The sequence below is a fragment of the Amphimedon queenslandica genome, unplaced genomic scaffold (genome assembly GCF_000090795.2).
Source record: "Amphimedon queenslandica unplaced genomic scaffold, v1.1 AMPQUscaffold_13490, whole genome shotgun sequence".
Taxonomy (NCBI): domain Eukaryota; kingdom Metazoa; phylum Porifera; class Demospongiae; order Haplosclerida; family Niphatidae; genus Amphimedon; species Amphimedon queenslandica.
Genome location: NW_003546274.1, coordinates 299157 through 321772, shown reverse-complemented (window position 1 = coordinate 321772; position 22616 = coordinate 299157). Strand labels below are relative to the sequence as shown.

Sequence of the window (22616 nt, the reverse complement as noted above, 5' to 3'; positions counted from 1 at the left end):
AGAGAGAGACAAGATTGAAAATAAAGCAATGTACATGTGGGTACTACAGGTTTCACTTACCATATCAATGGTATCATGCAATAAAGATTAACAGCTTGACAGGCAAAAACGCTAGCAACAATTAATCCTAACTGACTAAAAAATAACAAAAATAATAATTATGAATGTACATGCACCAATTTCTTACATTAATTCATAACCTAATGAATTTAATAATAAATTAGCCATAAGAACAACCAATGCAGAAGCAACAAATCTAAAAAAATGAATAATAAATGTATAAGCCACATAGAGCTACTCACGTTTTCCCACATATGACGCTTATGAGCACAATCCCTGGCAAGAAACCAAGAGCTGTTCTCCAGTTGTACCTATAAGGCGCTCCTTCTTTATACCACAGCGGGATACGGACCTGTAGATACATACAATATGAGACTATTAAAGCTGCCAATGTCTTACTAGAGGCCTTCTGCCTTCTCTAGAATCTCTCTCTGGTAGTTGGTGAGGAGTCGCCATGCTTTTTTAATGAGCCACACCCACTAATAGCCACGCCTACATAATTAATTTTTATTGATTTTTTTCTGATATAAAAAATTGAACTTTCTGCCAGTGCACTATGATCCTCCTCTGAAGCTGATTTTGAAGCAGCCACAATTAATTTCATCGCATTCAGGCGGCTTACACTCACAGTGACAGTTACATGGACAATCACATTCAGGGCACTACAAAAAAGAATCATGATACAACTGTTGATAATTATGCTACTAATAATAATAGGAGGAGGAGGAGGCATTACCTGTGCACAAAGCCCAGGGCCAGTTGATTCTGGACACAAATGAACACCTTTGCAATATTCTGATACAACTTTAAAACAGTGGCATGAGAAAACTTGACCAAAAAACGTACTGCATTGCTACAAAATAAGATAAAAAGAGCAGGATATACATTTTGTGCTTGAAATTCAATAGCAGACTGACTTGTTGAGAAGGACAAATACGATCAAGCAAGGTACCTGAACTGGGGGTCTGGCAATCACATTTCTGTGCTAGCAGAATACAACACTGGCCACAACCACCACACTGGCACTCATAGTCCTTACAATAAGCCGGGTACCAGTCCCTGTTACCATAATGACTCTATATTTAATAATAAAATGACAGATTAAGTATCATTGAAACTTATATATACATACTAGTAAAATTTTTCTCAGGCAAAGAAGAAATAAGAGAACGGCCACGAAAATGATAATAGCTATTACTACGATAATGGCGGGGGATATGAGCAGAGAAGGACTTGATAATGTAGGCTATAAATAAAAATAAATAATAATAACAAAAAATTAATCTTACTGTTGGTTCTGAACCATCCGCCATCTTGTCATCCTGTTACCATGGAGATCTTTACCACACCCACTCAGGCCACGTGTAAAAAGGTAATAAAATTTATGATTGGAATAACTTTATTTTCATGATTTTGCTCCTTTCTTTCTCTCTGTAGTGAGTTATGCCGGTTACTAGCAGCAGTAAATCAAGAGGGAGGTGCATAGACAAGATACTAGTTGGTTTTGTAATAGGTAGTACAGTGGGTGCTAGTGTTGGAGCACTTTATGGCGGGTTCTTTGGTCTGAGGTACGGGCTCAGAGGAAGAGAACTGTTCACTAACCTTGGCAAAGCTATAATACAATCCGGTGGAACTTTTGGTGTCTTTATGGCAGTTGGGAGTGGCCTCAGATGCTAACCATTATAGATTTATTAAAATTAAATTTTTGACTATTCAATTAGATGTTCATATTGTTTTCATGTGTTAAAGATCAATGTCCTAATGTTAAAGAAGCAATTGCAGCTCCTTATTGCTACAAAAATAGCACCCAAACTAATTTATATAGCCTTTGACTTTATTAAGACGAAATATCAAAACTCTTTCAGAATTCTCCATACAATATTCATTATTAATGATCTATTAATTAATGGACAGTCATGTGATGCTTCCATGCCGCCAGACTCCCGTGGTTAGGTACATATTGTACATTCACCCCATCATTGAAGAGACGCTTCTCCCTCTTCATCGTGATGTAATCATCTCTGTTCCACCTGGTAAAACCCCACTTACGACTAACAAAGATCTACAAGAGGTAAGGAAAGTAAAGATGACACTCATCTATACAGAACCTCTTACCTTTTGACGTCCAGGGAATTTAAATTTAGCCCGACGGAGTGCCTCAATAATGGAAGCCTCGTGCTGGTCCTTAGAACGGATGGAGATGATTGGCTGGCCAATGTGTACACGTGCCACCGTCCCCTGTGGCTTACCAAAGGCACCTCTCATACCAGTCTGAAGCCTGATATAAAAAATAATCATATGTTAATAGATGTAAAACTAAGGATTTTTAGATCATAAGAGTATTAATGTAGAAAGGGACTTTAGTATTACCTGTCGGCTCCAGCACATGACAACATCTTGTTAATACGAATGACATGGAATGGATGGAGTCTAATTCTCATGTGGAACTGGTCCTTGCCACAGTGCTTTACCATGTACTTGTTAGCGCAGATACGGCCAGCCTCTAGTGCCTCGGAGCTCAACTGCTCAAACTCATTGGATATCAGGTGAATACACAACGGGAAATTATCAACCGGGGTCTTCTTCGCACCAAGGTCGTATATACGAATCTTGGCATCTAGAATTTAAATTATTTTAAAACCCCAATGAACCATATTTTTCATTAATAGCTTTACCTGGTACACCACGACAAAACCTTGATTTTGGATAAGGCTTGTTCTTACAATACCTGTAACTAATAGAAATAAGAATGATTGTGTCAGGTCAGTTTTGTTCACATTTCCTCTATTTCTTACCATCTAGCCGGCCTCCTACCCATTTCTAAACTTTAATATACTTTGTCAAGGCTACAGACTGACCTGTAATGGAGTGATACAATATTAGATATAAAGGATTGAAGAGGATACAACTTTACCTGCTGACGAGTATACCCTCGTGCAAATGGTGCAATATGGCTAAAAGAAAGGGCGTGGTAAGAGGAAAGATTGTTAATTGTGCGTGGGTGGCTACTTTTTAATAACCACTTAATAACCGTTAATGGGCGGGGTCTACCCACGTGCTGCAGTCATGTCAATTCAAGTCTCAACTGCCAATGATGTAAAAGTTTACAACATTTCCACTGGGAAAAGCCTACCAGAAGTAAGTGCATTTCTTATACTTCCCCTCATCTCTTTTTTTGTAGTGGATATCAGAGAGAAAAAGAAGGTCACTGCTAAAGAATGATGAAAGTGAGTCACTTGACAATTATTTTCACCATCTCTCTCATCTTGATTCAGGTCTCAGAAGACGTATTGAGTTGATACAGGATTTCAAGATGCCTACGGCAACAAATGTTGTAACCCTCACCCCCGACAGTCAGTATATATTCACAGCTGGAGTCTATAAGCCAAGAATATGCTGTTACGATACTTCTCAGCTTTCAATGAAATTTGAGAGATGCGTCGATAATGAAGGTACAATAGATAATTATTATTTATATTTGTTGGAGTATAATTAATGATACTAGTAATTAATTTTGAAATGGAGAATTTTCTTCTAATCATTTTAACAAAGTACCCTGTACTAAATGGTGTTTGACCAATTTTTTGAGCAACTTTAGAAATTTGTAAAATATCCAAATTTCATCTAAATCAGCTCAAACTTTCTATGCAACATAAGAACATGTATATGTATCGGAAAAATTATAAAAATGGAGAGTTGTGTCCTAGCCATTTTGACTAAACACCCTGTACTATATGTTGCATTAGTTGTTGCCATGACAATGCTCTCAGAAGACTATTCCAAGTTTGTTTTACTTGAGACGAATCGAAAGTTGGAATTTCACGTTCAGGTAAGTGAGTAACAGACCTATATACACTCTTTTAATGCTAATTAAAAATATCTTAGCATGGTCATTATTACTCGACTCGTATTCCGACTTTTGGACGAGACATGACTTACCATTATCCATCCTGTGACCTCTACATAGCTGCTTCAGGGTAAAGCCATATCCTTTTTTGATAACTATTTATAATTATTATGCACTTAGTTCAGATATTTATCGACTTAATTTAGAACAAGGAATGTTCCTATCTTCATTAACTACTGTTGGGAGGTAATATTGATGATTATTATACCTTTACCTTTATTATTATTATTATTATTATTATTATTATTACTAGTGGTTCAAACGCTATCTCTTTATGCAAGGAGCATCAGCTATTAGCTGTTGGGACAGAGGCAGGAAGAATCGAGTGTTTTGATCCTCGCTCAAGATCCCGTGTTGGGATTTTATCCGTCACCACCGACAAGTACACAAAAAAAAATTCCAACTGACCAAGTCCCCCCATCTCCTCTATCATCTAGCTCTCCAGTGACAGCAGTAAAGTTTAATAATGCATTGACTTTAGCCGTAGGGACGGGTGGTGGAGTTGTCAAGTTGTACGATATTCGTTCAAGTGTTCCCTTCGCTGTTAAGGAGCATCACTACCAATTACCAATACAATCTGTTTCCTTTCATAGCCACGACGATCTCGTGTTATCAGCTGATAAGAAAGCAGTGAGAATATGGGATATCAGCGATGTGAGTGTGTCTAACTATTCAAGCTCATCTTACATGTAAATTCGCACTCTCTTTCCAGTGCACTCCATTCACTAGCATCGAGCCAGAGCATGATATTAATTCAATGTGTCCAGTTCCAGAGACCGGACTAATATTTCTAGGTGTTGAACACTCTCAAGTTCTCTCTTACTTTATACCAGTAAAGAAAAATATTGTTATTATTATTTTTAAAAATTATTATTATTATTATTATTATTTATACAGCAGAAAAAAAACACAAAGGCCTACACTAAGACAAACATTATTATTTATTTATTTATTTATTTATTTTATTTTTAGTCTTTAGGCCCTGCCCCCAAATGGTGCTCTTTCCTCGATAGCCTGACTGAAGAGTTGGAGGAAACTCCTCAGTCTAATATCTATGATGATTATAAATTTGTCACACCCAAAGATTTAGAGGAACTGGGTGGGTCTCGCCGAATGGATGTGGCTTGTATAATTTTTTGCAATTTTTTAATTACAGGTTTGTCTCATTTGATTGGTACTAACCTGCTCCGAGCCTACATGCATGGATACTTCATCGACATTAGACTTTACCACAAGGTAAGGGATTAGTGGGCGTGTCACTTGAAGCCACACCCTCGCAGGCAAGATCTATTGCGCAACCATTTGCGTACGAAGAGTATCGGAAGAACAAGATCAGAGAGAAGATTGAGGAAGAGAGACAGAACCGCGTGCAAAAGAAGGTATGGAACGCAATCAGGCTGTGAATGTCAGTTCCATAGTTGATTAATTTCTTATTTTAGGCACTGCCTAAAGTGAATCGCGAGTTGGCAAAGAAGTTGATGTCAACTGATGAGACAAGCAATGATAAAAAGAAAGGGAAGGCAAAGAAGACTGTAAGAACTAATGAGTGGACAAATGTCACCATTACTCTCAATGTATCCACAGGAAGCAAACCCAATGACTGATGACAGGTTTTCTGCTCTCTTCAGCAATCCTGACTTTCAAGTTGACACTGACAGTCAAGTAAGTACTAATTGTAGTATAACTTGTGTGTTTGCATTTTCAATTGTGTGTCCGTACATTGAAAATAGAATACATTTAGTAGTCATGTACATATACAATTAATGATTGATAAGTAGTGATTTGTCATGATTCTTTACACAGTTATAAAGCATTTTATTCAATAAGAGGTGGTATATGTATAAGCACTGTATGTGTTTGTGTTTTTTCATTGTTGAAACTACAGGAATACAAGCAGTTGAATCCTTTGCTCTCTCAAGCAATGAAGCTTCATGATAAGACAATGGAAGAGGAGGAGGAGGAGGGAGAGGAGGAAGATGAATATGAAGAGAGGGAGTACATCAAAACACGCCTCCCTTTTCCTCGTCCTACAGAGCCGGTTATTTCAATTGAAAAAGGAGATGTTCGGAAAGGAAATGGCCAATTGTCAAAGTAACATGATTACTACTCCCTGTATAATTGCCACTCATCTCACTCCCACTCACCATGAACCCACCTGTGCACACCTCAGTTTACCCACTAGCACACAAGCTCAGCCATTATTCCCATCTTAGTAAAGTAAACTCACTATTATCATAATGGACTCTTGCTATCACTTAAGCATTTGTGTACATATCGTTGGAGCCAAATCTTATAATGCTGTCTTCAAAGGGCCCATGGTTGTTGGTTTAATCTCATTAATCTCTTTTACTTAAAAAAATGAAAACATAAGGGATTATAAACTAGGCATTGAAGGATGACACACACTCTCTCTCTCCTTCATTCTCCCCTCATTGTTTACAAACACATAGATGCTCCATTGATAGACATTGTTACTATGCACTTTCAATAGGTTACTATTAGGAGAGAGACTCATGGACTCAGAACCACAGGACAAACGGGAAACTATTGAGACAAGTACTGGTGGTGCTTCTATTGGTAATGCACTGTCGACCTTTACTATCAGAAAAGAAGTACACATTATGTTAATTCTATAATTCATGCAGGGTCTAGTAATTAGTGTAGTAGCCTATGCTATAGATAGACTACAGGTGTTGTGGGTTGCTGGATATATATACGAGGATGTTGTACTTGATTAGAAGCTTAGACTTCTAATCAACTAACATTTGTATATATCCAGTAACCCTCAACATCTGTTGCTTATTTGGCTTGTATGGATCTTGTTTTGATATAAGGGGAGAGAAGATAATCGGTATACTAACTATGCCATTTTATTCTCATTACTATTATTGTTTTCACACACACACGCACACAGTCTGCTGTGAAACAGAAGCAAGCAAGCATTGTGCATAGAAGAGAAAGGAAGAGCATAAGACGGTCAGCCTCCAATATCTTACCAAAAAGGAAGAAGGGCCAGGGAGTGTATTGGAAGGGAAGGAGGATCAAGTGATATTGGGGTCATAGTGTACCATTATTGTGATTATCAGGAAGCTCACTCTGTTTATATTTATAATCTAATGTTTATTATTATGCCAATTAAGTGATCATAACATCAGGTACTGTATGCCTTCTGGATTCCCCCCTCTCTCTCCTCTTCCTTGTATCTTCTTTCACTTCTAAAATCTAATAATAATGGATATTTAAAAACACAAACAGTCAATATTGAATAATAATAATAATAATATAAAATGATAGTATCAAATAGTAAGAGAAAGACGAGAGACACAAGTAAAGAGAAGAGATATAAAATAATTGGAGCTACAAAAGCAAACAACAATTATACAAAAACAAATATTGTTTTTATTATTATTACTGGTGACTATGGAATCAAATGTCAGTTTAATAATAAACAGATTCGTCCTGAGACAAAGGGCCAGCCTTGCTTGAAGGAAAGAGCCCGGAGGATTCACGAAACTCCCTGATCGAAGCACCAGCAATACCCATCCACGAGGTAGCAGACTCTTCGCCAAGCACCCAAAGGATTTCATCTTTTTTAAACACGAACTTTCCTTCTCCTATATAGTCTTCCTTTGCTTGATACAGACTGTCTGGAGGCGGGAGGACTTTAGTAATGACGTGGGCTATGGGGCCTATCCACTGTCCGTATTCCTCTAGTGAACTGCAAGAGAACTTGTGGATTGCGGACCCTTTCTTAACGTGAAAGCCTAGCTTACCGTCCGAAGACTCTATGTGAAGCTCTGCCTCTTTTGTGCTTAGCCTGTAATGGCTGAGTTTCTCATTGGGTCCTTTGTAAAAGATGAGCGTGGTTCCTTCCAATACTATCCAGTCAGTCGTGTAGCTAGTCTTTCCTGGCCCCATATACTTCAGGTTCCCACTCATCAGTCCACGCTTGTTTCTCGGTGCTTCTGACTCTCCTGTTGGTGAGTCTCCAAACATTTTACTCAAGTTAGCTACTTTACCTGAGCCAGGTCTCTTTGGATTGATGCTGCTGCTTGTTACCGGTGGAGCTGGGCGTGTCACTCTACTGCTAGGAGGAGTCGTGGTTGCAGGCGAAGTTGCTTTTGTCTTGAGGGTAGGGCTATCTTTGGGTTTAGTTGTTGTGACGACAGATTTTGGAGCTGGTGGGCGTGTCACAGGGGAAGCCGGTGGGCGTGTCACAGGGGAAGCCGTTGGGCGTGTCACAGGGGAAGCCGGTGGCGGTGGACGAGAGGGTATACTAGTGTTTGAAGAGGGTAGGGGAGGACGTGGTGGGGGTTCGTCTGTATCCACATCAACATACAACTCATCTGACTCTTCAATGACCTGGCCTGGCCCTGGCATTATCATATCACAGTAGTCCTCTTGATCGTCCTCACCTCCCCCAGTGACCATGTCCTCGTATAAATCACCAGTACTCACGTTTGAGCTCAGTATCTTAGCTTTGGTACTCACCACGTCGTCATAAGTCTCTTCCATTTCTTCGATCCCACCTCCTCCACTTGTTTGGAGTCCAACGACATCATCGTACAGTTCCTCTTCGACAGGCTGTGGGTTGGGTATGACCACACCCTTTTTACTGATAGGAGAAGGAGAAGGTGCTTCATAATCGAGTGGTGGCTTGCTGACGGGGGCTCCGCCTCCTTTTGATGGGCGGGGAGGTAGAGCCGGCGATTCCTGTTGCTGTGGCTGATTCCGTGGCGGTAAACTAGGGGCAGCTGCTTTGACTTCATTCCGAGGAGGAAGGGACGGGATGGTTGGGGCTTTCACCGGAGAGGGTATATCTGGAACGTCCAAATCGTCGAGACCTTCGTAAATATCCTGATCAAAGTCATCATATATCTCTTCGTCTTGAGGCTGGGCAGTCGCTGCTGGGAAGGAGTGGTGTTCCGGGCGAGGGGAGACTGGGATAACCGGAGCTGGTTCGTCTTGCAACTCTAGCTCTTCGTATAATTCTAAGGAATGAGAATCAGCAGATATTTATCATATTTTAAACAAAACACTTTCAGTTTGCAATAATAAATAAAATCTCCCAACTCATTTCACAGTAACAAATACACTAGCCATTTTTACTAGCAGTATTATACTTGGCTGTTGGCTTGTTTGTAAATACTGTAGTAGTAGCCATTATTTTACTGGCATGAGTCCATTAAATTGTTCATAACTTGCATTCTTCTATGTGTGTATTAATTTATTTATGCAGCAGCTTGTCTGTTATTTAATTACTACCTTGAATGTATGGGGTGCATGATAGTCAAATTGTATTAAGACTTATCAGCTATTTTGACTCAACAAGCTAGCTATTATGGATAAATTAGATATATAACCCTCACATGTTCTATTCATTATTAAAAACAAGTGTCAGCCAGCTTGCTCATATTTTACTGTAAACATTTTTACTATTACAGCATTACTATTTTGACTCAACAAGCTAGCTATTATGGATAAATTAGATACATAACCCTCACATGTTCTATTCATTATTAAAAACAAGTGTCAGCCAGCTTGCTCATATTTTACTGTAAACATTTTTACTATTACAGCATTACTGTTTAATTGACTAGGAGTGACAGTAAATCAACAGTCTTCTTAGCATAATACATAGAAAATTGAACTGGCCTAGTTTCACGGTAAAAGTGTTTAGCTTGTATAAACTGTCAGTTCATACTGTTGGGGGTACAGTGTAGGTAGTGTTTATAGATACGGAATAGAAATAGTGTTGTGTTTCTACAGAGCAGGGAAATCTACAAACTCTTGTTGACAATAGTAATGGCATGTGTCTATACAATGAGAGAGGACAGGAGGCATGAGAATGCTTGACTGTTGGGTAAACACGTTAGTGTAAACTATAGCCATATGTTCATTCACTCTCTCTCTCTCTCTCTCTCTCTTACCTCCTCCTGCGTCTTCATCTTCCGACAACAGCTCTTGTATGTCTGCATTCCCAGAGGCTTGCTTCAAGAAGGTCAACCATAAATTGAAGTCGCTCGCAGAATCAGTAGCAAATGTTTCCTTGCTCTTTCCAGAAGCAAGCCAGAGAGCGTGGGGGTACTTCTTGTCATTAATTTTCTTTTCTTCAACTTTGCTCTCTGGCCCCAGTGGAATGACACCAGAGACTTTCTTTGAGGTCTCGTTTGTGGACATAAAGAGACTATTGTCGTACGTGAGTACAACCCACACCTTATCCCAACCAAACTTTCCCTTCTTGTAAAGATAACCTTTCATCTGGGCAGTGCTGGGATCAGGCATCTCTTGCTTCTTCTTTTTACCGCCAAAAGAGAAGTTCTCGTAGCTCAGACTTTCTTTGATGTTAGGAGTTCCCTCCCCTCCTCCTCCTCCTCCTGTTCCTCCTTCTTCATCCACTGAGACAGTGATCTGAGGAACTGCTACACCTCCCGATGAGTCTGTAATACAAAAGGAGACATTAATTAGTATTGTGTTCTTTAAGTGCACATAACATATAAGGAAAACACTAATTCTCATTAGTAAACAATAAACACGCAATTCCTTATGCTTCCAATACATTGTCACGGATCATTGATAGCTCTTATCATGTTTACCTTCTTCATTTTCTTCTGGCAACTCCTCCACTGGTGTGCATCCATCTATTGCTCCCTTAAGAGACTCGACCCACTTAATGCAGAGCTCTTCAGAGTCGGTACGGAATGTGTACGACTTGTCGACCGTATGTAACTCGAATTGGTACGAGTCTCGGACAGCAGTCGCTGCACCGACGAGTGAGAGGGTAGTACCATCTTTGTCTTTGTTGGGTTTTGCAAAGTGAAAGGTGTCACCGTTAAGGGTTGCCATCACTTTCTGGTAACTATACTTGCCTAGTCTACGGGTGACTCTTTCTAGCTTAGAGGAGAAAGGTTTCTGATCTTCCTTCTCTTCTTCTGCTCCTCCTATACTTGGCGTTGTCTCTTCTTCAGGAGCAATTGAAGTATTTTCTGCTGATATTTGACTAATGTTATCAGTGGATCCTGTATTCTCTGGAATCGAGAGTGATCGGTCTTTATCTTTGCTCTTTCCTTTAAAAAATTTTCCAAATTTAGATGCAACAGTGTGACTACGTGCCTTTTTATCTACGACCAATTCTTCTGGTACTTTTTGCTCTTGGGCGTCTATATCATTAGATGGTCTGTCCACTTCGTCTTCCTCCTTGAGTTCTTCAATTTCTTCAATTTCTTCGGCAACAGTGTTGGACGTGTCGCCATTAGCTGATGCAGCAGTGGTAGAGTCCGGGACTTCTTCGGTACTAGGCGAAGCTGGAGCAGGTTCGTTGGTTTCGTCTTGTGAGTCAGTTTTTATTCCTAGTTTCTTCATCTCTCTCTCTTTCTTTAGCTCTTCCAGTGTTTTGTATTTATAGTTCCCGGCTCTCGAGGGCTGATCAAAACGACTCTTAATATCACTTAACTTGCTGTTTCTCCTCTCTTTCTTCTCTGCTTCAGTCGTGGAGCCCTGGCTGGCTTTCTTTTCGGGTGATTCTGGAGCTTCTATTTCTTCATCGTCATCGTCATCGCTGTCATCCTCGAATTTCGGAGGGGCCTCTTTTCTGGTGTCACCCTGTAGGTCGAGGAGCCTCGACATGAGCTGCACTCTTTTCCTCTCGTAAACTGGAGCCAGTTTTGCTCCTTCCAACATACGGAGGTAGACCAAGGCATCTGGAGGGCGAGAAGGAGAGGCAAAAATATGTCAACAAGATATGAACATTTTTTCTAATTTTTTTTTTACCTTGGACGCCTTCTTTCAGTTTGTTGGCCATGAGAACGTCACGGACACTCATGTTGAATGTTTTGGGTTTGCCTTTCTTATACTCTCAGCCAGTGACAGACGGTACAATAGCAGGAGAAACAGCTCCTCTATGTTGTTACTTGGAAACTATTTGAGTGTTTAATAAACACTGAGTGTAGGCGGGAGGAAATGCAGATTAGAATCTAATTATTAAGATCACTGGACTTCCTTTCTAGAATGCATTTATAATTTGTTTTTTGATTGGACTAGGATATCAGTCTTCAGTACACCTGTTTAGATTTACACTTCACATGTGTAGATCAAGGCTAAAATTTCATCTAAATTTTAATTAGCATGCATATAAAATTTTCATAGCAGAAAATGGTAGCGCTGTTGTTGTTCAGTTGAAGCCGATTAAATTTTTCAGCTTCCTTTTATAGCTTGCATTCTTCCTGTCCTTTGCAAACCACTTGCTTGTGTAAGTACTCGTGTAGTTCAGTTACTAACTGGTCGTCAGCTTCTGGTGTACCGTAAAGGTTCTTCATCTGATAAGGATCTTTGCTTACGTCAAATAATTCAAACTCAAACCCTTTGTCAGTGAATTTCATCTCTTTCACATCTTGATAGTACTCAACGTAGAGATAATTATGAGTATCATTGACTAGTCTTATACCAATATAAGTGTTGTTAGGCATATCAATGTAATGGCCGTAGCGAATGACATTTCCAAGTGTCCAGTACTCAATTGTCATTCTATCTCTTGTTTCATCTTTAGGAGCAGATGAATCAGACATCAATAGACTTGCAAATGAGTGTCCATCCATTTCCTCAGGAACTGTACCTCCTCCCAGCTCTATTATGGTTGGTGCTACATCTACCATACTTGCTACAAATGAGTGACTGCCTTGTTTAAGACCTGGCCCTTTTATGCGAAAAGGAACTCGAATATCGTGATCATAAGGCTGGAGTTTGCAGCTTGGTAGTCTAAACTGACCTAGTTGAAAGCCATGATCACTAGTCCAGAGTATATATGTATTATCAACTTGATCATATTTCTCTAGTAACGAAACAACATCTTTTGTAATGTCATCCACTGAGAGAAGCGAACGCCAACGATCTCTGAATAGTGCATCACTCTCATTTCCTTCCTTAGATGTTAGGATCGGCTGTGATCTGATAACGTAGTGATGATCAGCTGCTGAATAATTATAATTTGGAGTTCTTGGTGCTTGCTTATCGCTAAACTTATCAGCATACCATGGAGCTGGTGTAGCGGGCACATGAGGAGCATGAGGTGATATATAAGCAAAGAAAGGTCTACCAGCTTGGAGTGATGCCTCAATGAAATCAAGACTGTGATTACCAATAACTGATGTAAGGTAATCCTCTGGGTCTTTTCCTTTTTCCACAAATGTTCCATTAGAAGTAAAAGTGTTACCGAAGTATCTGTTATCATTGCACATGGTCAGATAAGAATCAAAGCCAGGAACAGGTACAGCGTTGGTTTTGGCACAATATGCTGCTACTCCATTGGGATTGAGTAGCTTTCCAAATTGACCTGTAGTGTAACCAAGGGCCTTCATGTATATGCCAATAGTCCTTTGCCTAAATTGATCATTCATAACATTCATGTGCATGCACCCTCCTGTGGTTGTATGCCAATTGTGTGGATAGCCTCCACTTAGCAATGTGGTGCGGGATGGACAGCAAACAGGAGTATTGACAAAGAAGTTGTCCACAGTAGCTCCAGTGGACATCAGCTTTTCAGTGAAAGCCATAGGAGTAGTGCCACCAAGTGTGATATCCTGATCATCATTAAAGAGCAGAATGATGTTTGGCTTTGTACCAGGAGCCACAGCTGATTCTGCTATTGCTGCAGCTATTGCTGCAGCTACTGCAAGAAGACAGATAAGTGCAAGGGAAGCCATTGCTGCTGATGGGGTAAAGGTCACAAGACTTAATGAATATGTGCACACCTTATAAAGTGTGGACATAAAATAATGCTTTTGGTATTCATTGGTAGGAAAAATCTCCTGATTTTTTAGTAATGGCTTTCCTTACACTTATCTGTGTTCTTGCAGTAACTGCAACAATAGCAGAATCAGCTGTGGCTCCTGGTACAAAGCCAAACATCATTCTGCTTTTTAATGATGATCAGGATATCACACTTGGTGGCACTACTCCCATGGCTTTCACTGAAAAGCTGATGTCCACTGGAGCTACTGTGGACAACTTCTTTGTCAATACTCCTGTTTGCTGTCCATCCCGTACTACAATGCTTACTGGAGGCTATCCGCACAACTGGCATACAACCACAGGAGGGTGCATGCATATGGACACTGATAACGATCGGTTTAGGAAGAGCATCTTTGGCCTCAATTTGCAGTCACTTGGTTATACAACTGGTCAATTTGGAAAGTTACTTAATGGCATGAAAGAATACTGTTCAGAAAAGGATCCTCTTCGTCTGCCTGGTTTTGATTCCTACTTGACCATGTGTAATTATGCCAGGTACTTTGAGAATACGTTCTCATCCAATGGAACTCTATATAAAACAGGAACTAAACCAGAGGATTACCTTACATCAGTTATTGGTAATCACAGTCTTGATTTCATTGAGGCATCACTCCAAGCTGGTAGACCTTTCTTTGCTTATATATCACCACATGCTCCTCATGTGCCTGCTACACCAGCTCCATGGTATGCTGATAAGTTTAGTGACATGAAAGCACCAAGAACACCAAATTATAATTATTCAGCAACTGATCATCATTACGTTATCAGATCACAGCCCATCCTAACATCTGATCAAGGTGATACAAGTGATGCACTATTCAGAGATCGTTGGCGTTCACTTCTCTCAGTAGATGACATTACAAAAGATGTCGTTTCATTGCTAGAGAAATATGATCAAGTTGATAATACATACATACTATGGACTAGTGATCATGGCTACCAGCTAGGCCAGTTTAGATTACCAAGCTGCAAACTCCAGCCTTATGACCACGACCTTAAAGTTCCTTTCCGTATAAAAGGGCCAGGTCTTAAACAAGGCAGTCACTCGTTTGTAGCAAGCATAGTAGATGTAGCACCAACCATAATAGAGCTGGGAGGAGGTACAGTCCCTGAGGAAATGGATGGACACTCATTTGCAAGTCTATTAATGTCTGATTCTCTTGATGTAGCTAAGGATAAAAGACGAGATAGAATGACAATTGAGTACTGGACACTTGGCAATGTCATTCGCTACGGCCATTACATTGATATGCCTAACAACACTTATATTGGTATAAGACTAGTCAATGATACTCATAATTATCTCTATGTTGAGTACTATCAAGATGTAACAGAGATGAAATTCACTGACAAAGGGTTTGAGTTTGAATTATTTGATGTAAGCAAAGATCCTTATCAGATGAAGAACCTTTACGGTACACCAGAAGCTGATGACCAGTTAGTAACTGAACTACACGAGTATCTACACAAGCAAGTGGTTTGCAAGGGACAAAAGGAATGCAAGCTATAAAAGTGTGTAATGATGAAGCTATGCTGCTGAGAACTGCTACCAAATTGCTATAATTATATCAATTAATAAAATTGCTAAAATTATTTCACAAATTTTGACAAAGATTTATTAACTAACAACAATACTAAAACACTAACAATACCTATAATGATTAGCAATAACAACAGTAACAGTAAAATAATAATTATTATTACTTTATAATTATGCCAATGAACAAAAGCAGAGTCTCTTCTTTAATCAAATGAAATGAGAGGAGGAACTGAAGGAACACGCTGTATCTCTGAAGGAGGGAGCCCCTCGTTTGGCTGGAACAAAGGAACCTCAGTGGATGAAGAAGGACCGTATGGTGGAGCTGCTAGAGTAGACGGAGCCATACTGGGAGGAGCCCCATATGGAGAAGAATAAGAATAATTAGGAGGAGGAGGAGGGGGGCCGAGATCAGGTGGCTGGTATAAAGTAGGGGGCTGATAGTGTGTGGGCGGAGGACCAGGTTGAGTGGGTGGAGGAAGAGTTTGAGTGGGCGGAGGACCAGGTTGAGTCGGCGGAGGATGAGAATAGGCTGATACTGGGAGTTGCTGGTAGCCTGAGATTGGTTGATAAGTTGGTGGATCAACTTTAGGTGGTAAAGGCCCTGCATAACTCGCTCCAGGAGCTCCATAAGGCTCCATAGGGGGAGGCGGAGCCATTGAAGGAGGAGGGGCATTATATAGAGAAGGAGGAGGAGCACCATAGGGAGCTGTTTCCATGCCAACAGTGCCTCCGCCTACTCCTCCAAACTGTTGCTTGTATACCTGCTCTTCCAGTGTTATTAGTTTCAATCGCTCGTTTTCTCTCTGCATTGCAAGTGTTTTCTCATATTCGGCTCTTTGATTACTCAAACGGTTTAGTCTCTCGGACTGCATTGACTGACCGTACGCCATTTGCTCTGCTTTCTGTTGTCTGAGCAAAGCGAGTTTCATTTGTACTTGCATTTGAGCCAGTGCCTGCTGCTCCCTCTCCTGCTGGAGTAGCTGCTCATCGTGTCGCCTCTTCATCGTATCAAAAGTGATCCTGGCTTCTTTGGACTCTTCTAACTTGTGCAGGAACCTCTCTTGATCAGCTAGTGGGAAAAAACGGAGATATAACATGTACACACGTGTCAATTTATACATGTACTGTATATTTAAAATTATTCAACTTTCTCTCTTTTCCCCTCACATTTCTTCTCTTGTGTTTCGTCTATTTGCTGGAGGAGTTGAATGTGTAGAGCAGTGAGGTCTTGATGAAGGGAAAGGATGGCCTGATCGGTCGCGATGCTCAATCCTTTTCCAGAGACGTTCTCCATCCTCTGATTGAACTGATCAATGAGTCGATTGAGTGTAGAGCAAAGTGGAGACGCACCATTGACCTGAGGTGCTGGCTGTTGCTATTTTTAGTAACAAAATAAAAGAAATAATTGCATGTACACTGTTACTAAAAATAGATGTATGCTTCTCTTACTTGTTGAAGTTGTGTTTGTGAGGTATTTCCAGTCCTTTGCTGCTGTCCACGTGAGCTGTATTGCTCAAACTAAAAAAAAAGCAATCCGCATCATAAATTTTCCCTCCATCAGTATTTTCTCTCTCTCTCTCTCTCTTTCTCTTTACTTCAGTCATTCCTTTATCAGTTGTCTTTGGAGCAGGCACGGTGCTAGTAGTAGGTGTGGCCTGAGACTAATAAAAATAATACGAGTGTATTTAGTGTCAAAATTCCTACAAAATTGTTTTCATTAATTTGCATGCATAGCTAAATAAAAACAAAATTAAGTACAGTAACAATTTATGGAAAAGAGAAAAGGCCATGGTTTATGCTATATAGAAAGCTTGAGCTGTTTATGACAAATAATTTATGAGTATTTTTAAAAACAGGCTAATTTTTTCAAAAAATTGGGTCTAAAATCATCCCAAATTTTTATTACATTTTCTGATACACATTGATGTCCTTATGCTATGTTGAAAGTTTGAGCTGTTTCCAACAAATAATTTTCGAGTTATGAGCATTTTAAAAAATGAGCCAAATTTTGAAAAATACCCAAGGCTATAGCCCATGGTTTTTTCTGAAAATTGGCTCCGAAATCACCCCAAATTTTTATTATATTTTTTGATACACATCGATGTCCTTATACTATGTGGAAAGTTTGAGCTATTTCCGACAAATAATTTTCGAGTTATGAGCATTTTTAAAAACGAGCCAAATTTTGAAAAATACCCAAGGCTATAGCCCATGGTTTTTTCCAAAAAATGGCTCCGAAATCACCCCAAATTTTTATTACATTTTCTGATACATATTGATGTCCTTATGCTATGTTAAAAGTTTGAGCTGTTTCCGACAAATAATTTTCGAGTTATGAGCATTTTTAAAAAGGAGCCATTTTATAAATTGGCTCTGAAATCACCCCAAAATTTATTACGTTTTTTGATGCATAAAAATTGAATTCTACACGTGTACATGTACAGTATGCATTTGTATCTTACAAAGTCCAAGTCAGCATATATTGGGCCATACAGTGAAGAGGGCGGGGCTGATGGAATTGTTGTAGGCGGGGCTGGAGCAAAAGTGGGTGGAGCCACTGGCTCAGATACTGGCTTTGAGGAACTTGTTTTCTTTTTCTTTTGAAAAGATAAATTAAAGACAATTATTACATGTACATGTACATGTATAATGTGATGGTAATTAAATTGGCAGCTTTATATTTATAGACACAATCCCTGCCAAAACTAGCAAAACCAAAAGTCTCTTTGCACTAAATGCACATACAGCAACAATCTACATGTACACATACATGTACTTGTACCTTATTCTTTTGCTCCCTTGGTGAAAATTTCGATTACATTTACAGGCAAATGTACATGTACATGTACAATACATTACTATTATTATTATTATTATTACAATAGATTCATTTTCAATTACGTACGTGTACACATACACGTACAATATATGGTATCATGATGATGATGATGTAATCTTTACTATTATTTACTAATACAAGCCCCATGTCTGGTCATAGCATACCTTGTTCTCTTGTTCATTGAGACTTATAGCAATGGCCATCTGTAGGTCCTCCTCTTCCTGCAAATGAAGCTCCTCGGTATTAGACTGAGAGGGAGGAGGCTGGGGGGAGGGGCCTGGGCGAGAACCATCCGGACTATCACTCGACTCACTACATGTAATAACATGTGAATGGGTGTGGTCACACAAGGAGCTGTATAACTTACGGCTTCTCTAGTTTCTTGTAGCAGGTGATGCAAACGATTTGAGGAGCGTCAAAATCAAAATGAGGCAAGTCGATTGTCTTTTCACCTTGACAGGACCTGCATATGCTCTTACCACAATTACGACAATGATGCTATTAAAGAGAGAGGGAGAGAGAGAGAGAGAGCAGTGACACTGTGAGCATTAGAATGAAATACATACTCTTCTGTTTCCCAATTTGCTAAACTTCTTGTCACACAAATAGCAATTATCAGACTCTTGAAAGTCTGGTCCCTAAAAAACAACAATAAGAATAAGTGCATACGCATGTAAAACACATTCAATTTCAGTTTAAAAGTTGTGAGTGGGTAAGAGGCTCCGTGTAAACCACCTGCTGCTATCTGGCTAGCCAGAAGGTGTCAACAATCTTGTAAACAACAAGTGAGAATTACTTATCTCATCTATTAGCTCCACCCAATATGAGATAATGTTTACCTTTTTGATGTAACTAGCTGATGCAATGGTAGCCTCTGGTATATAGTAACCTCCTCTCTCTAACTCAGTGAAGACGTTCAATACTCCCCTATAAGCACTGTCTTCTCCAAACGCTGCCTTCCACTCCCCAAGGACTTCCAGGATTTTATCTATAGCCCGTGACATCCCGGAGTCTTGGTTTTCAACGAGTGCCTTCATTGACGTGAGGAGCTCCTGGGAGAGGAACTCACGATGGATCGAAGAAGGCGTGTTTTTGACAACTGCCTCTACGACAAACATGGCATTTAATACAACGGACTCTTTTGATTCAAGTAGCTTCTTTCTAACTTCAGAGCTGGCTTTCTTGGGACTGTGTAACACAAAGGAGAGAAATTCAATACACTTATATTATAAGATACTGACGGGTATTCCTTTCTTTTCAACATTTCCACAATCTCCATTATTCCTCCCCAATTCGGTTCTGTCGTTCCTCCACTGCATATTGTATCTATAGGAAGACTTAGAGAAGGGGTAAATCAGAGAGAACTAACCTAAAATCTGCTTGAACTCTTTCCCAGACATTGTTATATCTCACTCTTCTTGTGCTGACTATTTGTGTGACTGTCTTGTGATTTTTTTATTTGTTTATTGTGGTTAATTAAGATTATCTAATATTCAATAATAAACGGAAGCGTGACTTCGTAATTCTCCGTAAAATAATTATGAATAATCATAATCATTGTAATAATTAAGAATGATGATTGCAAAAAAACAATAATAATAATACTGTTCTGCTTTATGTATTTCCAGCATCTTTTAAAGTATTGTTTTTCTGTTCTACAATATTTGCTGTATCATTTTTTCTTGATTTACTATTTTGCTTGGTAGGTCTAGTTTCTTTTTCTTGTTGCTTCTCTTCCTCTTCACTTAAACTTCTTTTCTTTAACGACTCTTTGTTTAAATTTCCATTCGGTAACTGTCCCAGTCCATCTTCTCCACTTTTATTCTCTTTGACATTCTGTCCTCCATCTTGCTCACTTTGAACTGATTCTTGTGCAGGATCTTTCACTGGATCTGGTACACTTTTTACTGGTTCTTGAACATTTGGTATTTCGTCTTGTGGCTTCTTCGCTGGTTCCTGTACATTCTGTGCTGGTTCTTGTACATTCTTCGCTGGTTCCTGTACATTCTGTGCTGGTTCCTGTACATTCTTCACTGGTTCCTGTACATTCTTCACTGGTTCCTGAGCACTCTTTACTGGTTCCTGTACAGTCTGAGCTGGTTCTCCACCACCTTTATTATCTGATATGGCCTCTGCCGGTGGGTCCGGTAAAGGTTTCTGGCCCTCAGGGGGTGATAGCTTCTCGTTTGATTTATTTTTCAACCCTCGCTCTGTTGGAGTGTTCTTCTCACTGGCAAGGACTCTTAGCGGCTTGAAAGGTTTCTCATTCTTAACATTATCCTCAAGCGAGTCCTTTTCATGTTTCAGAGTCTCTTTGAGGTTCTCACCAACAGGAGCAACAGGTACTACAGGATCATCATGAGGTAGAATGGCATCCTTCCCTTTTCCTATCAAGTCTTCAGCAGGTGGTACGACTGGCTTCATGCCCAGTTCCTCAATCACATTATGCTCTCCTTGTAGCGACGAGGAAGAAGCTTTAGGCATCAGAGCAGAAATAGTACCACCAAACAATAATACCATCCCGACTAATAGAACCACCTGCATGTACATACATAAGAATAAGCAAGTATGTAATTTGAATGTGTACCAATGCTTTGTGTGTGTTTTCATTCTTTTCTTTTATAGCATAAAGATAAGATAGCGAAGGAAATATGAAACAAATAATTGCGCCTAACACTGAACCAGTCAGAGCCAAAACCAACTCAACTAAAAGAGAGAGAGAGAGTGAGAGAGAGAGTGAGAGAGGAAGGAAAGCATCATAATCATAAAGTATACACTAGCTCACTGTTTGGGGTGAAGACTGCCACAAGAAAAGACGTAGTAATGATGGCAAGAGTGATATAAAAATGTTTCGGGTTCGAAATATAATTTTCTGTCTGCAACCAAAAAACAAGACAAATGAAAGTGAAAGAGAAGAAGGCCTCTAGAGCTTGGCACCTACTTTTCCATAGAGAAAAGAATAAACAGTGGATCTACAAGGATTAACCATGAACGGAAAGCTAACAACAACGGAAAGGACAAATCCTATAAAAAATAACAAAGCAATAAGAGCCATCTCCTCCTTCCCTCATAAAGTACCTATTCGAGTTAACTGAGCCAATAGACCATCATCAAAATTAGCAAGGACATCTCCTTTAACTCCACTGCCAGAGAATGCTATATGCCCAAACAATGCAGCCTAGAGTAAGAGGGACAGAATTCCGGAAGTACAACAAACAACAAACATGTACTTGTACATGTACATGTAATTTGTACATGTACATGTTGTTCAATATCCTTGATGAACATGATAAACAAACTCACCGATCCGTACACCACTGATACCATTAGGATAGCCCGTGCTATGATACTTTTAATCCTCAGACGACTCTCAATGTCTCCTTCGCGTATTTCACCGATAATCTCTTTAATGATCGCAACCAATTGCCTAACGAAAAACCCTCATTATTAGAAATCTAGGCCTCCATAAAACAATAATATATGGTAGCTATTATGTACAAGGCTATTGATACATGTACATGTATGCATATCAAAAAGACGCTATTCTTACAGGTGGCAGGAGAGAGACATGGCATAAATAGGGACAGTGTGGAGTATCCCTGCCGACTTCCATAAACTAATTTCTGTTGTGCCAACCTTCTGTAGGGCATAGACTATCAACTGAAAAAAAGAGAGACATAAAATAAAATAGACGCAATTTGAGTGAGAACCTGGATTGTGAGCCAGGCATAAAAACCAATCGATGCTGTACTCAGGGTACTCAGAGAATCTAGCTGTCGTAAGAGCGAGAGTGGAAAAATAACGGAGACTCCGAGAGAGAAGAGAATAAGAATCCTAAGGTAAGGGAGATCAGGAGGAATTGACGCTACCCAAGCAAACACGACTGGAGCAAGGTCGGCTATTATCACAAAGAAAGCGGAGCATGTTCCGACCATGAACAAAGCACAGCTGAAAAGAGACAATTTACCAACAGGTACACATTGAGAATAGCATAATGAAATAGAAATACACATGTGTACGTATATCATTTGCTAATTACACATGTACTTATTCTCACCTAACTTCCAATAAAAGCTTGCCATATCTCCCGTAAAGTGCAAATGCTGTAAAACAGGCTTTGCTTATTTTCATTTATGCATTTTTTCTTACCTATCCCTTCGCAAGATATTGATTTCTTTTCATATATACAGTCAACCAGTAGCTGTGTGGACCATAGTGTCATCAGAGCGGCAGACACCAGCAACAAGCCACCCAACAACACTCCACACTAGCACACAAGACAATAAGACAATGAAATGACATGGAATTTAGATTAATTTATGGTCATCGGCTCACTTGTGAGAAACAGTAAGGTAGAACGAGGAGAGAGACGCCACATATGCTGTTACCAAGGTTTATGACCCAACGAGTATCACCCTCCATATTGCACACTAACAAATGCAACGTTCTCCACCCAAGAACAAGAATGAAATCATGAAATCAAC

The 22616-nt window shown here is 39.7% G+C and overlaps 7 protein-coding genes and 1 pseudogene across 7 annotated transcripts; 2 read left to right on the top strand and 6 right to left on the bottom strand.

The window, feature by feature from the left end:
* Positions 1-574: 574 nt before the first annotated feature.
* LOC105316882 (uncharacterized) lies at positions 575-1427 on the bottom strand. Its single transcript, XM_011412140.2, has 5 exons — positions 1350-1427; positions 1193-1306; positions 978-1136; positions 797-913; positions 575-722 (listed from the first exon to the last, which is right to left on the bottom strand). Exons 1-5 carry the CDS (start codon positions 1371-1373, stop codon positions 615-617), a joined length of 522 nt encoding a protein of 173 aa, XP_011410442.1. The 5' UTR covers positions 1374-1427; the 3' UTR covers positions 575-614.
* A 469-nt stretch (positions 1428-1896) lies between these two features.
* Positions 1897-3061, bottom strand: LOC100634974 (60S ribosomal protein L10-like). Its single transcript, XM_003384467.3, has 6 exons — positions 2975-3061; positions 2856-2918; positions 2736-2794; positions 2431-2677; positions 2176-2338; positions 1897-2122 (listed from the first exon to the last, which is right to left on the bottom strand). Exons 2-6 carry the CDS (start codon positions 2876-2878, stop codon positions 1964-1966), a joined length of 651 nt encoding a protein of 216 aa, XP_003384515.1. The 5' UTR covers positions 2879-2918; positions 2975-3061; the 3' UTR covers positions 1897-1963.
* A 20-nt stretch (positions 3062-3081) lies between these two features.
* LOC100640278 (nucleolar protein 10-like) lies at positions 3082-7219 on the top strand. The gene is made up of 17 exons (XM_019993697.1): positions 3082-3198; positions 3242-3287; positions 3336-3512; positions 3807-3889; positions 3946-4037; positions 4088-4153; positions 4221-4349; positions 4405-4621; positions 4680-4799; positions 4940-5066; positions 5124-5203; positions 5248-5346; positions 5407-5499; positions 5552-5629; positions 5853-6058; positions 6459-6579; positions 6882-7219. Exons 1-17 carry the CDS (start codon positions 3097-3099, stop codon positions 7014-7016), a joined length of 1971 nt encoding a protein of 656 aa, XP_019849256.1. The 5' UTR covers positions 3082-3096; the 3' UTR covers positions 7017-7219.
* Positions 7220-7310: 91 nt separating this feature from the next.
* On the bottom strand, positions 7311-11917 carry LOC109580477 (uncharacterized). Its single transcript, XM_019993696.1, has 4 exons — positions 11738-11917; positions 10564-11667; positions 9898-10407; positions 7311-8958 (listed from the first exon to the last, which is right to left on the bottom strand). The coding sequence occupies exons 1-4, from the start codon at positions 11787-11789 to the stop codon at positions 7406-7408; spliced, it is 3219 nt and encodes a 1072-aa protein (XP_019849255.1). The 5' UTR covers positions 11790-11917; the 3' UTR covers positions 7311-7405.
* Positions 11918-12171: 254 nt separating this feature from the next.
* LOC100640152 (extracellular sulfatase Sulf-1-like) lies at positions 12172-13665 on the bottom strand. Its single transcript, XM_003384508.1, has one exon. It carries the CDS (start codon positions 13663-13665, stop codon positions 12172-12174), a length of 1494 nt encoding a protein of 497 aa, XP_003384556.1.
* Positions 13666-13751: 86 nt separating this feature from the next.
* LOC105316895 (extracellular sulfatase Sulf-2 pseudogene) lies at positions 13752-15385 on the top strand (annotated as a pseudogene).
* Positions 15344-19605, bottom strand: LOC100640026 (hepatocyte growth factor-regulated tyrosine kinase substrate-like). The gene is made up of 11 exons (XM_003384507.3): positions 19502-19605; positions 19374-19458; positions 18972-19320; positions 18699-18770; positions 18500-18630; positions 18297-18444; positions 17756-17890; positions 16889-16954; positions 16743-16811; positions 16461-16668; positions 15344-16362 (listed from the first exon to the last, which is right to left on the bottom strand). Exons 1-11 carry the CDS (start codon positions 19530-19532, stop codon positions 15497-15499), a joined length of 2160 nt encoding a protein of 719 aa, XP_003384555.1. The 5' UTR covers positions 19533-19605; the 3' UTR covers positions 15344-15496.
* A 19-nt stretch (positions 19606-19624) lies between these two features.
* On the bottom strand, positions 19625-22601 carry LOC100639898 (putative sodium-coupled neutral amino acid transporter 10). The gene is made up of 11 exons (XM_003384506.3): positions 22468-22601; positions 22282-22399; positions 22190-22235; positions 21843-22080; positions 21683-21792; positions 21436-21559; positions 21211-21310; positions 21074-21156; positions 20918-21008; positions 20720-20838; positions 19625-20670 (listed from the first exon to the last, which is right to left on the bottom strand). The coding sequence occupies exons 1-11, from the start codon at positions 22552-22554 to the stop codon at positions 19747-19749; spliced, it is 2040 nt and encodes a 679-aa protein (XP_003384554.1). The 5' UTR covers positions 22555-22601; the 3' UTR covers positions 19625-19746.
* Between the last annotated feature and the right edge of the window lie 15 nt (positions 22602-22616).